The 17,425-nt window shown below is 29.7% G+C and overlaps 3 protein-coding genes across 3 annotated transcripts; all 3 read right to left on the bottom strand.

The window, feature by feature from the left end:
* Window positions 1-1,635, bottom strand: LOC143916514 (larval cuticle protein 1-like). Its single transcript, XM_077437687.1, has 3 exons — window positions 1,505-1,635; window positions 752-870; window positions 1-673 (listed from the first exon to the last, which is right to left on the bottom strand). Exons 1-3 carry the CDS (start codon window positions 1,511-1,513, stop codon window positions 469-471), a joined length of 333 nt encoding a protein of 110 aa, XP_077293813.1. The 5' UTR covers window positions 1,514-1,635; the 3' UTR covers window positions 1-468.
* Window positions 1,636-5,654: 4,019 nt separating this feature from the next.
* Window positions 5,655-6,233, bottom strand: LOC143916472 (larval cuticle protein 1-like). The gene is made up of 3 exons (XM_077437600.1): window positions 6,168-6,233; window positions 5,934-6,058; window positions 5,655-5,859 (listed from the first exon to the last, which is right to left on the bottom strand). The coding sequence occupies exons 1-3, from the start codon at window positions 6,231-6,233 to the stop codon at window positions 5,655-5,657; spliced, it is 396 nt and encodes a 131-aa protein (XP_077293726.1).
* Window positions 6,234-14,332: 8,099 nt separating this feature from the next.
* LOC143913995 (larval cuticle protein LCP-17-like) lies at window positions 14,333-17,222 on the bottom strand. Its single transcript, XM_077434069.1, has 3 exons — window positions 17,159-17,222; window positions 15,696-15,823; window positions 14,333-15,597 (listed from the first exon to the last, which is right to left on the bottom strand). The coding sequence occupies exons 1-3, from the start codon at window positions 17,168-17,170 to the stop codon at window positions 15,396-15,398; spliced, it is 342 nt and encodes a 113-aa protein (XP_077290195.1). The 5' UTR covers window positions 17,171-17,222; the 3' UTR covers window positions 14,333-15,395.
* Window positions 17,223-17,425: the final 203 nt, after the last annotated feature.

The following is a 17,425-nucleotide window of genomic DNA, read 5'->3' as shown; positions in this document are numbered from 1 at the left end:
TCGAAAAACCATGTTTATTATTTTCCATTGATATAGTAAAATACATAAATATAATAAAAAATGAAAGAAAGAGAGTTTTAAATGCAACTTTTTTTTATTGTTTTCTATTCAAATATTTGTAAAGAAAAAACACTTCAGTACAAAATGCATTAAAAAAAATACATTTTTCTTGTACGAATAACACTTTAAATACATTATATATATACATATATAAAAACAAAAAACATACATATCATATTGTAGTTGTATTGACGGTGGGCCGTTCGCGCTTTACAGTTCGCAAATCGCACACCGTCAATAAAAATAAATACAATAATGGCACGATCGAGATATTAAGATTGGTTATATACAACCGACACACAAAGAAGTTAATATTATGCGTCAGGATCCGATTTCGAAGTCCGAAGTCTGGTATAGTACTAAGTTGTTGTAGAGAGAGGTGGTTGAGATGTTTAAGAGTAGATCAGTTTAAGGAGCTTTTGGGATGTGTTCGCCTTCCGCGTGGTAGCCGGTCTCATCAGCATAGTATGTGACTTGGATGGTCTTGCCTTCGGGATCTACGTAGGAGAATGATCCTCTCATGACGATGACGTTTTCGTCCTTTCCTTCTTCGTTCTTGACGCTCTTCAACTCTCCGACTTCATCACGAGCGATGGCATTGTCGGTTTCGAAGCTGAAATGCAACAATAAAATCAATACCTTCACACTAAATGAACACCGATTCGTTTCATAGATGTGTATGTATATTTACTTGAATTGGTAGGGTCCTTCGGGTTGTTGGTCAAAGTTGGACTTGACGATTTGAGCTGATTTAGCATCGATGGCTGGTCCAGCATAGGCCAAAGCCACGGCGATCAAGAATACGAAAACCTTAAAATTGAACAGTTTAAAATCATCAGTTTAAAATAAATATCAATTGGAATAGTTTCAGAGAACGGTTTGTATATGTAGTAGATATATTCAAAGCTTCATTCAGTATATTTGTATAAAAATCAAAGAGAAAAACTTCAGCGAAAGGATTAATTAATAATAAATTCAAAGCTTCATGCAGTATATTTGTATACAAATCAAAGAGAAGAACTTCAGCGAAAGGATTAATAATAAATTCAAAGCTTCATTCATTATATTTGTATAAAAATCAAAGAGAAGAACTTCAGCGAAAGGATTAATTAATAATAAATGCAAAGCTTCATTCAGTGTAACGTTCTTAATGCGTTAAGCATGATTAAATACTATATTTAAAATGCGACGCTCGTAAACATTAATAGTGTTTGCTTAGTTTCAATTTAAATAAATTATAAAAAAGATTGGATAAATTTAAGTTGCACTCAATTTCAGATGTTTTCACTGGGTTTTTTTTTCACTTTTATTTTAAAATATATACAAATAGGGGTTGTAATTTTTGAATTTAATTTTCAACGATTCACTTTTGTATCGAAAATATACATAAAATGCACAAGTGTGTGGGGCAACGATAGAGAGAGGCAAGAGACGGAGCACTTACGACTTTCATGGTTGGTTACTTCTTCGCTACTGAAACGTAGATGAGAAGATCAAAACAGACACTGATTATCTTCTGAGTGAGACATCATCATTTATATACTTTTTGGCAATATTGCTGAATAAATTGTCATCGACGCACACGCGCTTATGCAATAGCTATTATACTGCTTTTCAAACATACTTGAACCCGTGCGATCTTTCAAATTTGAATAGAGATAGCATTTTTTCTTTTTGTTTTTTTTTATTATACGTATATTAATTATTCGCATGTGGACAAAAACGGCCTAATAAAAACCAGAATTTAAATTTTACACTTTACTAAACTCCGTGCGATTTAATTTTATAACGTTTTAATGGAACGCGAATAGAATATTTTTATTTATAAGTCAGTGGTCCACTGCGTGTGATACTTCTCAGTCTACGATAATCCTTATTTTTTGCGTATTTTATTTTTGTAACATAAATCCATTAAAAACCAACCATTTTGTTCTAAATTTATGTGACTGCATTTAGTTTGTTTTTCGAAGCAAAATTCCAAATCATTTTTTCATTTATAATATATGTGTATTAAATTGTAATAATTCAAATATTTTTTAAGCATTTGACTGTTAACCTTGTGTTTCATAACTGTTTTTACTTTTTTTGACCTCAAAGTTTGATTGTAAACAGTGTAAAAGGATGCTCCTAACGCTCATCAAAAAAAATGTAAAAAAAACGGTAAGAACATTCAAATCTTATATTTTTTATTCCAATTCAAGTTGATAATGATTGCTTTGATTCTAAAAAATACGATATGATGACCTTCTTGTAATCCAATGTCATTGAAATGCATATCATCTTCTTTTTACAGGTTTTAATGAGAATCTTATTTATTATATTGACAGGTAAAATATCTACTTTTAGAAGCGTAAAATCAATTACGATCTAAGCCTGTAATTTATTATGGTATCTCTTAACGGTCAAATCGATCAAATCAACGGAAATATCAATCTCAAATACTAAACAATTTAATGATACAATTTTTATATCTTTTCCTACTGTTCGGTAATACTACTATCTACATATCTGTTTATGCGATTTCACAACTTAACAACCGGAAAAACATTATGTATGTTCGCGAAGCATCAATGATAAATTACATAAATACTTTAAAAGCTATCGAGTATTCAAAGGGCTTACCAAACATATGCAAATCCATTAAGAAAAATAGAAAATTTACTATGCATTGTGTGTACGTAACAATTTTAAGTATGCATTTTTTTAGTTTAGATTTATCGGTTTAACTTACAATAATTCTGCATAAATTTAATTAGATAACATTCTGATTGAAATAAAATACTACTTTTTTTTACAGAATTACATGTGTATTTTTATAGTCAATTACACCTTGATCTTATCGTTTTTGGACTGATCTTATCTTATGAATTCGATACGAAAAGTAAATATTCAGATTATTTCATATGCAAATTTGTTACATCAAACTATTTCAAATACATTCAAACTGAGCACTAAAAATATTTATTGAATGAATAAGTGGTCTGTTTTGAACCAATTTTTTTATTATTTAATAAGCCTTGATTTTATTGTAAGATTTGCATACTAATTAACTTGAATATTAATATTTTACCTGGTAATCCAATAAATAAAATACTTTTTCAATAAAACTTTCTTTATTTTTTATTAAAACATGCATATCTTTTTTTATAATATTCAATCAGATTGAAATGTTTTCTTAATTATGTCAATGTAAAGTTTAATGACTCAAATATTTTATTTACAAATTAATAACTTTGAAAAATACATTTTCGCCATTTTACCTGATTTATATCACTTAAGGAGAATTGAATTTTTCTTATAAATAGTACTCAATTGTAGACATTTAGAAGATATATAAAGAAAAAACTAGCACTTTCGCTTACCAACTCTGGTCATTATTTTTCTTAAGTATAATATTTTTATTATTAAATTTTGTAGGCGATCTGTCACTTTTAAAAGATAAATAATTTTAAAAATGCTCATTCAGTGGGTGGATCTTTTCAAAATGTATTTAATCAATTAATCTGTGCATTAAATTGTCAATAACTTACGGAGAAAAACTTCAGGCGTCAAGAAAAAATATACTGCAATATTTTTTTATAAATATAGTTTTTTTTTATTTCACACGATAAGCAGAATAGTGCCATCCCCATCGTCCATATAAATAATATATAGATAATACAAACGAGTGATTAAATATAATAAATTTAATTTAATAATAATAATATATGAATGTACATACATATGTATAATAAATAAACATTTCGGAAATTTTTTTAGCAAATTTTCACTTTATTTATTTTGTTACTTAATCTTTACCTAAATTTTTAATTAGATACATCAAAGGTTTTAGAGAAAAATACGAAACATGAGAATAAAAGTCAACGTGTATTTATTATACTTATACATTTGTATAATCTAGTAGGAGGAATAATATATTTAAATTTCATTATTAGCAGTTCATTATACCTGTTTATGTAAGATATACATATACTAATGGAAATGAAGCTCAATTATATGTACAATGTCATAATAATTCATTTATACATAATATAACATCAAATATATTAATTTAAGACATATGTGCATATGGACTACGAATCAATATTGACTTTGTACAAAAAAAAACATGCTTATATTATATTTATATCTGAAGGACTATATATGATACTCACGTTTATTCTTATTTTATTACTTCAAGTTCCAACTTGGTACTCACGCCGTTTTTATATCATCATAAATAATCAGTAATAGATTTTGGAGCGTTTCCTCCAAAGATCCACCTGAATTTGCATAGTTACCTTTAACATCTGTACTGGTTTTGCTCACCAGAGGTCAGAGGTAAAGTCGAAAAAAAAACACAAATAAAACTGCTGTTGAGTGTGAAATAGCTTAGGATTATAAATTGAATGCCATCGTCGGTGCCTATAAATGTGTGTTCGTCTAAAAAGTGGTCGTCCTAGAAGGTTGCGTCAAACTACTACTACTACTACTATTGTAGAGTGGGTCATCGTAGACCCGAAGACTCTTCTTCGCCATACAGTTGTGACATTAACGAAGAGACCCATTCGTACTGTTCATACAATTACACCACTAAATTCCACGCTCATAACGTGGCCGTCCTGAATATCATGGGAGAGTTTCCCAAGATGCCAAATATCATATTTCCGGACACATTTTTTACACTTTTCCCGTATAACATTTCCACACAACAGACATTTCAATGTTTCATCATTTAAATCAAGCACTTTATATATAGACTTGAACCTTTATATTCAAGTACGAGGAATCTTTAAAATAAACATCATATTTCCGGCTACGTATTTTATTCTTTTCCCATATAAAAAAGCAGACTATTTTATTGCTACATCATTTGATTGAATCAACTGCTTACAATCGACCAATAAAAATAAACCTTTATATTTGTAAGTGTATAGACTATTTACTTCCTCACATTAGTTAACAATGTGTATATTGAATGTAGTATTTTACACAAAAATCTAATTTGATGCTATAAATATTATTTTAAATCTTAATCGCTTTGTTTTGTAGTATAAATTTAAAAAATAATACAATATATTGTGTGTGTAATAAAAAGAGAAGTTTGTATCACGACTAGTGCCCAATTTAAAAATGCATTATGTGCCATCAATTACACATAAAGCAAAGGGTGTTATGTAGATATTGTGCAATATTATGTATGTAAATTTAGTGCTCATTCTCATAAGGTGTGTGTACTTCATATAATAATAATAAAAAACTAAAAGTTTTATTAACAAATTTTATTTATTTATTAAATATATATATATTTTTAAATGCGTCCTTTGTCAGCTGAAATTGATCGAAGCTTACAAAGTCGCTTAGTTTTTTCATTTTAAATTAAATAGTACAATGGCAGTGTCTTCGTCGTGACGACCTCAAAAGTTGCCGTCTCCTACTAAAATATAGGAAAAGTGCAGTCTTTCGACGGTTGACGGACATTATTTGGATATCCATAAATTAAAACAAACAAAAATAAAAATTATAAAAAGAGTATCGTATCAATCTCAACAAGCATCAGTCGATAGGAATTCGCAGATCAAGGTGTTATTTGTGCGGGGTGGTAAACGGTCGACTTAAGGAGCTTGGGGGATGTGAGCACCCTCGGCGTGGAAACCGGTCTCATCAGCGTAGAAAGTGACGGTGATTGGGTTGCCTTCGGGGTCTTTGTAGGAGTATGATCCTCTGACGACGATGACATCCTCTTCTTTGCCTTCTTCGTTCTTGATCCTCTTCAATTCTCCGACCTCATCGCGGATGATTTCGTTCTCGGTTTGGAATCTGCAGATCGAAAAACGGTTAGGTTAGCACGAATCGATTCGATTGTTAGGGGTGAGGGTTGGTAGGGTCCTTACCCGAATTGGTAGGGTCCTGCTGGTTCTTGGTCGAAGGTGGACTTGAGGATTTTGAAGACTGGAGCCAGGTCTCTTTCGGCAGGGGCGGCATAAGCCAAAGCCAAGGCTACGAGGAAGACGAATACCTGAAACAATAGTCGATCGTATTAATTGTCACTTGTCACTTGCACTTTAGATCCTGTGTTGGGTCACAATCACTGAAGGATTCCAGTTATTGATTTTCTCAAAACTTACTACTTTCATGATGAGTTTGGGTCGGTCGGTTCTGTGTGACAGAAGCGTATTGAGCACTGATGCCATAATCTTGGCGAGATCCTCTTTTATACGAATCTAAAATCGCCTAAAACAAGTATCACGCCTCCTCTTCTTCGACTCCTCATCCCAGGTATACGTAGACGTATTTTTTTTTCGTTTCTAGCACTTACTTTGACATTTATACGAAATTAAGAGTTCATAAGTATCGGCCGCTCCGCAACCGACCAATACAGTAAGTCGCGAAAAAAAAATACATATATTTTCGGATATTCTTTTTAATTTTTTCACGCAAAGCCCGATAAATTACACTTCAAATGTCACATCATATAATATGCAAATAAATTTATGTTGTTAGGATGAATGTGATTTGAATTTTTGAATTGTGTTTTTTCAATAAGGCAGGTTTCTCTATACTTATAACGTAAACAAAATGGAACAGACATATTTTTTCAAACTATTTAAAATCAAATTACATTCAGTCTCATTTCATTTGTAACATTTTTCTGCTGTTCAACAAAGATTTATATTTATTTATTTACCGGAAATAAAAAATGATCAAAGTGTCATTTTTAAGATTTTTTGAGATGCATTGTACAACAATTGTATGAGCAATACAAATATACTTTTAATATCGTTGGTAAATATGGTCCAAGTTCCCAAAATCGTATTTTAATAGTGTATATCGATGGCTTGATATCCAGACATGTACCCCCCGGACAAATACCCCCCGGTTGAAAACCCCCTGGTCAATAACCCCCCGTGCAAAAACCCCCCATGCAAATAGCCCCCGCCGTGGATAAAAAATATTTAAAAATAGTAATAAATAAGAATAAATTACATAAGTGTGGTAGAGCATATTTAATTTCAATTTATATACAATATTTAATTTCAATTTATATACAATATTTAGTTTCAATTTATATACAATATTTGATTTCAATTTATTGTTTTAAATAGAATAAATTTCAATATAAAAAACTTTCATTATTTATAAAGAATGCGATATATGTATTTATTATTATTATCTGTACTTCTTGATTTGTATTTTTATCTGACTGATTTTTTATTATTGATTATTTATAAAGAATCCGATACATGTATGTATTATGACTGAAATAAATTAGTATTGATATTGATACTGACTTTTTATTAAAGATACTGTAAATTTTTTTTAAATATTTTTATCCTTGGTGGGGGGTTATTTGCATGGGGGGTTAGTGGCCAAGGGGTTTTTGACCGGAGGTATAAGTCCGGGGGGTATGTGTCCAGGGGTTTAGTGTCTTAGTACCCGATGACTTGGTGCTCAAATATTGTATGTCCATTTTTCAATGAGTATCAAATATTAAGTTTGTGGATGCTGGAATAATTCTTTATAAAATTTAATTAATAAAATTTTATTTTTTCAACCAATTTTGTATTTTTTGGCACTTACATATATACATATCTAGGTCCTTTTTATTTCCGGTATTCATATATGTATATTCATATAACGCTTTTTTATTTTAATACACATGAATATGAAAATATATATGTACTTATATAGTTTATAAGAAATATATTTATAATTTAAAAAAAATTCATACACATATACATGAGGTTGCCAACAGTTTCAATGAAATCGGATAAATTGGCAAACTCTGATAGGAAGCGATCGATCTGGAGGCACATATCTTAAGTCTGGCTAGCAGCACCAGGCCAGGGATTGAACCCGTAACCACGCAGTTGAAAGCATTAAACGCTAACCACTGATCTATGCTTCTCGTTATTAGATTGACTCTTCATTGAATTTATTTATATACAGTTTTATTTATAACGGATTTACCATACTGTGATCAGACCGCAAGTCATCAGGCTGACTAATTATTACAATTACAAAACGGCATTCTTGTTATTTTAAACGATGCAAGTTTTACTACTGCACAAGAGATAATATCTAGAATTTATTACGATTTTAACATTGAAATGTTTTCAACTAACGCTGATAGACAAAAAATAATTTCTACTATTGTAGTACTGCTGGTTAGATTTGAATAATTGCGGCATCCAAGTCAATCTTTTTTTCTTTTAAGATTTTTTTAATTTATCTAAATTAATTGTCGAAACTGTTCCTCATAAGATGGCTCGCAATATTATTACCATTGTCCGATTATGGTTTTCAATTTATATTTAGATTTGTAAATGTGCATACATCCGTACACGTTTGACCATGTCGATTTGAGGCGACCTATCATGGTAAAATATATGAATATATTTTTTATATTAAAATTACTCATCGAATAATATGAGATATAATAGTTTAATTTGACTACATTTGTATAGAATGATTTTTCCTCATTTTCCTCGTGAAGGTCGATACTTTTTTATCCGTTTTAAGTGTATTTTAGCACTTCAATTAGTATAAAAAAAATATTATTATATTTATAGAAATACACACACAAACGTAGAGCTTTTCTTCGTACATACATACATACGTATATTGATGAAAAATTGTATTCACACACAACAAATTGCCTTTTTTTGCAACGTTTAAATTATATTGTATTTCTTCATTGGTGATAAATTCTTATAGTTTATAGCATTAATAAGCTTCATGTTTATGTCCCTTGTAAGGCAATAAGGTCTGTAACACACAATTACGTTCCAGTACGCGAATAAATTATGCTTTAATTTGAAAACTTCCATATGAATTTTCCCAAAAGAAAAAAAATAAAACACAATTATGTACGTACTTTTGAATCATACGTCGATTATTTGTTCAATACAAACCAATAATGCAATTCGATGATGATGAATTGTGTTTACGTTGTCATTGAGGATATGCACGTTAATAATACACGCATAATGCCATCTAATTGTTTCGAAGTTGGCAGTTTAATTAATAAGTATACACATTTTTAAAAGCGTACCACAAAATCGAAGGTAACATTTCGAGATGCCTTCCTTAAATACCTGACCTTTAAAAGTCATTACATTATTTTTACTTGTGCAGGTAATCTCGTTAAAAACATATACCTATATATGGAGTGTGTAATTGAATTCGAATTGCTTCAAGTTGAATCCTCGTTTTTGCGAATTTGCTTATAAAAACTACATAGTCTTATTTTCAGCAATGATCGTCAATACTGGTGCGAATTTATTTATTGGATTTGTAATGGTTTAATAATGGCAAAGAATACACTGCTGATGAGAAACTGTTAGGTCATATTTGACCTCAAAGATCACATTCTTATTTTTGACGGGTCGTCTTCGTAAATGATGTCATTTGAGAATCCATTCGAATAAAGTTAACCGCAATGAAAATTTCACCTTTTTTAACATCATATAATCAGCATGGCATGTTCTCGAGCGACCTTGATCAATTATTGTATAATAATCCTATTACGAGGAACACACGAGATGTCATCTTAATTTAAAATCGTATCAAAGGTCTTTCACTTTCATAGTGGCCTTCAATACCTTCAATAGAACATCGAGGCAATAAATAATTTGCCGTACAATCTAATACAATGTCATGAAATAATTACTTGAAATTTCATGAATACCGTTTCCATTATATGCAAACGGAGATCCTTTGACCTCGTTCGCCATTTACATGACATTTTGCACATGGTAAAAATAATTATTGTTCACTGTATAGTTCGTAATTCATTCGTAAAAACTTACAATGGACGTTCGAAAAATTTGCATTGAACAAACCGTGTTTTCCGCTTAAAAATTCGAACGAGTTATCTTCACAATATCAAAATCGTTTATGGTTTTATATTATAGATTCATCTTCAACAGTTTTTTGTAGGCAAAAAAAAACGCGATGAATATTTAATCCATTTAAATTATTAAATCCCACACGCGTATAAACTTCTACTTTTGCACACTTTTTTTATATTTTTCTTGTTTAAATACTGAAGCGAATTGTTACATGCAGGTTATAAAACATTTATATTGAAGGTCCAATTTTATTATATTTCCGTACACTTTATCTACAAAAAATGCAGAATAATTAAAAGTCTACATTTATTTGATCAGCAGCATCGATTGGTGTGTTGACTATGTTATATTACCAGTCATCAACTACTTGAAAATTGAATATTTGTCAAAATAACACTATTATATAAACAGCATGCAGTTTACTATTCAAATATATGTACATTAGGCCGGAGTGAAATACGTGAATATTCGATTTGTTATGTTTTACGTCAAAACCGGTCATTTTAGCCTCCTTATATTTCATTGAATTCGAAATTTTTGTTTTCAGATTAAAGGTATATACTCAAGGAAGCTCTCGGAGACTTTTATTTTCAAAATACTTAAGTAATAAGTTAAAAAAAATGACGGTGTTCTTAAAAAAGAAAGCTTCCCCATACAAAGACCCAATGCATGTGCGGCGTGCTTTGTATAGGTGCTTTCAAGCTAAACAGTAACTACGAATTATCGATAACACTGTTCGACACGAAAAATGGTTCAGAGACGAGATATAACTTTTCTTATAGATATATGGCCAGTAAACACGAATCTGGTGATAAAAAATGTTGGTTGGCTCGAGATTCGGAGATATACATATATGTTTTTTTAAATCGTGCGATTTTTCTATATCTTCGTGTTGTTCGGTCGATGTCTCAAAATCTGTTAATTTCTTGTTCAAAATGAATATTGGAGTCTTTAGTCGGTTATTTTATCTTTCATTTGTAATACTTTTCAGCTTTCAAATCTCTTTAAGTAGTCGTCCAGTTCAAATCAAAAGTCAAAAGTACGTATTTTCACTTGGGATTTTTGCCCACTGTTAATACTATTTTATATTGAGTATTTACTATTGAAACATATTTATTGGGATAGTTTTCTGGCCACACTATTTTTTTGTTTTCGTTTAAAAGTGTTAATGGAAGTGTGCCGAATTTTAAATCGGTAAAACTGCGAGCTAAAAGCTCATACTAGTATTTACACGAATTTGAATTTAATTAATAGGGATAATATATTAAATTGTCAAGTTTAAATTGAAGTCATTTTTAATAGAAAAGTCATATCTCGTCTCTAAACCAAAAAAAAAGTCGTCATTTGTCGAACAGTGTAATCAGTCAGAACTTATCATAATCGACCCAATAGGTGAATATTGAATATTGAGCGTAATAAACTCCAATAGGTGAATATTGAGCGTAATTTTTTTTTAAATAGTAAAAAAAACAGTGTTTCAAAATTTTCATTGAGATACATCGATTGGTTGGAGGCACAGGAAATTGTTTAAAATCGAAATTGTTTAAATGTTATCTACGTACATACATATATAGATAAAGTAAAAGTTTATCGTACTTTGAAATTTAAAAATAATCTCCATTAATTGTAATATATATTGATTTTACAGAAACATATATATTGATTTTTTCCATATATATATATTGTATTTGAAAATACAAAACATACCGACACAAGGCAAAATGTGAGCTTTTCATATTCATAAAAGCTCCATTCGTAAAGTTAGATAATTTACCGGCTTTGTTTTGATGTCAAACCATTGCGAAACACGTAACATATCTATACAAAGATTTTTATAATAAATTATATCGTGTGTCATTTACATACTCGACTGTCGAGTTGCCTATCGTTGACATATTGTTTTTTGTTATTATTATTCAATAATTATTACTAGGTAGTGTTTTCCTTGCCTACGGTGACTATGTAAATCTTAGAGTTATTAAAGTAAATTGAAATTAACATCAGAGTAGCATCGAGTGATAAATGTCAAGAAGGTATTCTTCTTATTCGATACTATATGTTTATATTACACATATATCAAGGTTTATGTGTTTGAATTTAGTTTTTCATTTGAGGAAATGGCATCGATTGCGTCAGACCTCTTCGGAATTACATATGCCGAATTTCACTCGAGCAATTTTCATTGTGCTGTGAACTTGACCTACAATTTGGTTAATTATCTCCGTTTTAGCCTTAACCGAAGAGAAACGGAGAAATGTGATTTATAACGAACCGCATTGCCCTGGGGCGATATTTACAGAGGTCTTATGCAACTAAATAGTCGAAAGGTCGTTGTCGCACATTGATTTAAAACCAACAACGGTGAAATCGACGTCCATTCATAAAGAGATGCGATCCATTATCTCGAGAGATCTGTGGAATATGTACCTATACACAAGAGTGCTTAGTAGGTCATTACGCTAATATACAAAAGCCCTTTCCGGTTTGAATTCAATTAAAAAATATATTACCGAATAATCATATATTAACAATATATCATTGAAATTGAAATAAATTAATACGTCTCACCGTACAATAATATTTAAATGCTTTTTATTAATACTAAATTATGTTCACAATACATCTTGTTCTCCAGCTATTGCGTGGTAATACGTCATGCCCGTTGTTGCTGGAATAGTTGGGACTTTATGTCCCTAATAATTATGTACGTGGTAGACATCATCATTTGATGGTTGTACCTGCTGCTCGCACAGTTCTTTTTCGAATGGCTCCTATTCCAAGAGCTATTCGACTTCTCAATGAAATCGTTGCTGCTGTCCCTGAATGTGATATTTTCCACCTTGGGGAGCGTAGATTATCGGATATTATTTTAACATATTTATCTGGTAACCTGCGCTCATCATTACTTTCTTAATTTGAATGTGATGAATGAGTGGAATCTTAATCTACTCTCTTCCATTTGGGCCTCGCTGTGATTTTATTTTTATTTATATTTTGTTTTATTTTATTTTACTTTTTCTTTCTCCTTTGTATATTTTTATATACTATTTTAATTTTGTTCAGTGTAAACAAAGAATGGGATTTATGGATTTTATTTTTAATTTTTACACTTTTGTTATTTTTTTTTCTCCCTGAATGATGTATTATTTTCCTTTTGTTACTTTTTTTTTATTATTTTATTTTACCATGTTTTTCTGCTTTTGCTTTTTTCTTTTATTTACAGTTTACTTGTTTTTATATATTTTTCAAATGTAGGCCATTGTGGCGCATTAGGTTCTTCCTGTAATGCCACAATGGTCCAAAACTATTAAATAAATAAATAAAATAAATAAATAAATATCTATTATAATAGCTACTGATCTACTGATCACATTCTATTTTACAATTTTAAATTAATTTTGTTAATAATCATAGTATTATATTATTCCAATGTCAATATGTACAGCGTAATAGGAAAAAGAGCTCAAAAACTTATTTACAATTCTTATAAATGCTCATAATACATCTAATACATAATATTAATTAGAGACTCTCCAAAGTCGATGACCTAAAGCAGATCGTGTTTAGGTAATCTGTGTGTTATACCTGAAGGGTATAGACATTTTGTTGTAATCACCGAGACTCTTCACAAGTGTGTTAGTATGGTTATTGTGCTTATTAATATTTAAATAATTTGACACTAACATATGTACGCGCATAGCCTCTAGTGGAAGCTTGCATTTTGCAATGAAGTAACAAGTTACATGCATCTTTACACATACATAGAATGAACTTTGAATTTCTAGAAATATCTAAGGATGCTAATGACTCCTCATGCAAGTCATTTTAATAAAATTCAATGAAACCATGCTAATTATCTATTATTATTTAATAACTAGTGTCGCGCCCGATGAAATGTCATCGCATGGGTTACAGCATATTAAGTTATTAAATAGCATAAAAAATTCGGATGTAAAAAAAACATGACTTTATCTATGTATTTGAGGAATATAAGGCCACCAAACAAAATTCGATTATTAAACATACATGCACGTTCACACATACCGGTTATGAGAGTATTTTCGATACAAATTGAGCGCAAATGTAGGGAAACTTACACAAGACAAAAGTTCTACTTCCGATTATTGGATTTTGTTCGAAAAAATTTTATTATTTACAATCATTATAATTATTATGCACATTAAATATCAAGAAAATATAAATAATTTAAAATATAAAAAATAAAACAATTAGATATTGTTATAAAAAAAAACTACTTTCAGTTTATGAATTCTGACCAAAACCTAATCAGCTCCAAGTTAGTACATAAATAATACAAATATAAATATTCAGATTCATACCTTCAGGGGTGTGGAAAGAATCTTGGTCACAACATTTTTGACTTTTTTAAGAGGAAAAATCCCACTTCCGGTTAATTAAATTTAGTGATTTTTTATTTTCATCACATTGATACAATAATTATACTTGATTTTTTTCGTGAAGAGCACACATGTTTAAGGGGTTGAATAAAATAGTGGAAGAAAAATCGAACAAGAGTAGACTGCCAGTGTTGACGAATGCTTACCAAATTTTATACATAGCCAGGTATTAAGCTTATATTTCTAGATATGAAATTTCAGTTCAATAAACAAAATATTTCTGAGAAAAACATAAAAAACCTCGATTCTCTAGAGTAAAAGTACTAGTTCCGGTTCAGGTATAAATATATTCAAAAAATATTAAGGTATAAAATTTATAATTTCAATTACATGTAAAAAAAATTCAGCCTGATTCGGTTAGCGGTTTAAAAAACACACCTATAAGGGAGGTACTATTTCCAGTCAAAAATTGCGTCGTATTGATAAAAATTTCAATTACTAACAAGAACAGGACAAATACAATTTTTTTCTAAATCATGAAAACGTGATCAGTGATCGATTCTGAGTTCGAATCAGTCAAAATCTCGACTTCAAAATTTTGCATGATCACAAAACTTCATCTATTATTACTACTAGGGATCCCAAATCCGAATATTCGAATACTTTTTATACGAACTTTTTTATTTTCAATCTACAGCACATTTAGTTCTATTTGATGTTCCGGATAATGATTCTCTTAAAATTTTAATAACATCCTACAAATAAATAATTTAAAGCTACTATTCGATATTCGAATATTTGGGATCCCTAATATTCGAACTCGTAGTAACTTACTACGTACATAAATAGAGAAAAAAGGAGTCGGTTGATTTTTTACGACTCCGACACCACAGCTCTGTTAATAACTCAATTTAACCGAATTATGGACGTATGAAGGATGCGATATATGTATGTACATATCAATGCACTTGTCAAAAATTAATCATTCTTAAATATTGTTGATATCAGTTTTATTATGTAGGATATTTTTGAAATAGTGGAAAGGTTTAGTTAATGAAATGCAAAGAAGAATAATTTCACCATATATTTTAAGAGTACTGGATTAAATACACAATCATATAGAAGCTAAAAATAAATTAGCAGATTAAAGAGTCGGTAGGTGAGCACCTTGAGGCTGGAAACCATTTTCGTCAGCAATGTAAGTAAGGACTATTTGGTTGCCGTCTGGATCGTAGTATGAATAAGATCCCTTTACTACAACTGCAGGCTCGTCCATTCCTTTTTCATTCTTGATAGCTTTTACACTTCCAACTTCATCCTTTACTATACCATTTTCAGTCTCAAATCTACAATTTACATAGATATATTAATTCATATAGTAAAAATATTGAGAATATATAATTTTTTGATTTTTTTCAGAAGACAATTCAACGAGATAGATTACCCAAAGTTATACGATCCTGAAGGATCCAAATCGAAGGATGATTTTACGATTTGTGGTGGAGGAGGTGCAGGCGGTGCAGGCTTTGATGATACTAAGACGATTGCAGTGGAAATGACAAGTAGAAAGGTCTGAAATTAAATGAAATAACAATGATCAAACTTTCAAGCTTTACATATTAAAACTGCACAACGATTTTTTATGCTACGAGAGACAAATCTCTCCACTTTATTTATCGAATTTATATATTTGATCAAACTAAAACTTTTTTTTTAAATACAACATTAAGACTATATTGACAGAAAAATTATTTAAAGTTCATCATTGCATAAAAAATCGTACAGCTCGTTGTTAAAATATAAGTAGAGTATTTAAATTATAATGTTCGATCCATTTTTATGAGTTTTTGAAACAAGATACGAATACAACTAAGATCACTCGATCAATTTTATTTATTTATTTTACATATATATATATATATATATATATATATATATATATATATATATATATATATATATATATATATATATATATATATATATATATATATATATATATATATATATATATATATATATATATAAATATATATATATATATATATATATATATATATATATATATATATATATATATATACAAATATACCAGGAAGGCTTAACAGGTAAACCCCAAATGCGCCTTCCTGGTCCACATAATTATTACATAGATACATGTAAATCTAAACAATATCTGACATCTATCGTCAGATATTACAAATATCGTATTAATACGATAAATAACGATAAATAACTTTCATGTAACACTACGAATTTTATATTCGATAAACAACCACAGAGACATATATGGTGAGCATTATGGCGAAACCTAAGATATAACAATAACTAAAGGTTCGCAACAGAAAATTGGGAAGGAAACGCCAACTTTACAGGAATCGTTTCAATGAAAATAAGAAAAATTGACAAATTCTGATAAGAAACGATCGACCTTGACAAATCAAGGTCTGTCCAATAGCGAGACTTAGCGGGAATCGAACTCGTAACATCAAGTACGAGATAATTCAACATTCACCACTAGACCACGCTACTGGTTATTGTTTCATTCAAAAAAGTCTCATTAGTTAGCAAACGAGTTGGTCACATAATAATATTTATTTTATTTATTTATACAAAAATATAATACATGGGGAAGCGGCAAAGCCGATAGACCCACGGGGTTTGACTTATATAAGTAAGAAAATAAAAACCACAATATTTGTAACTATAATAAGATAAAAGAAAAAAACGTTAAGATGAAAAAAAATATATTATATGAGAATATACTTAAAGATAAAGAAAAATTAAAAAAAAATAATTAATTAAAAATATGTACTTCGAATATTGTCTAAATATGTACTTCGAATATGTCTAAAAAGCACAAGAGGCTTTAACACTTAAAAATTTTGACAAAATATCTTTTCTTACCAAAAGCTTCATGATGAAAGATTTGATCTTTCTTTGCAGCAGAAAAACTTAAAAGAAACTAATTGAAAATCACATAAGTACCTCCTTTTATACGAAAATTGCGACAAACCGATGCGGATAATTCGATTTTAATTCTAATGTAATTTCAGTAAAATATATTCAATTTCGACAATAATTAGAATAAATTAATAATTCAACCGAAAATCTCGCCACGTATTAATTGTTTTTAATTATGTACGTGGATGTCTTTTAAAACCCGACAAAAAA

Source organism: Arctopsyche grandis, chromosome 1 (genome assembly GCF_051622035.1).
Source record: "Arctopsyche grandis isolate Sample6627 chromosome 1, ASM5162203v2, whole genome shotgun sequence".
Lineage (NCBI taxonomy): Eukaryota > Metazoa > Arthropoda > Insecta > Trichoptera > Hydropsychidae > Arctopsyche > Arctopsyche grandis.
This window is presented reverse-complemented; position numbering and strand designations above follow the sequence as displayed.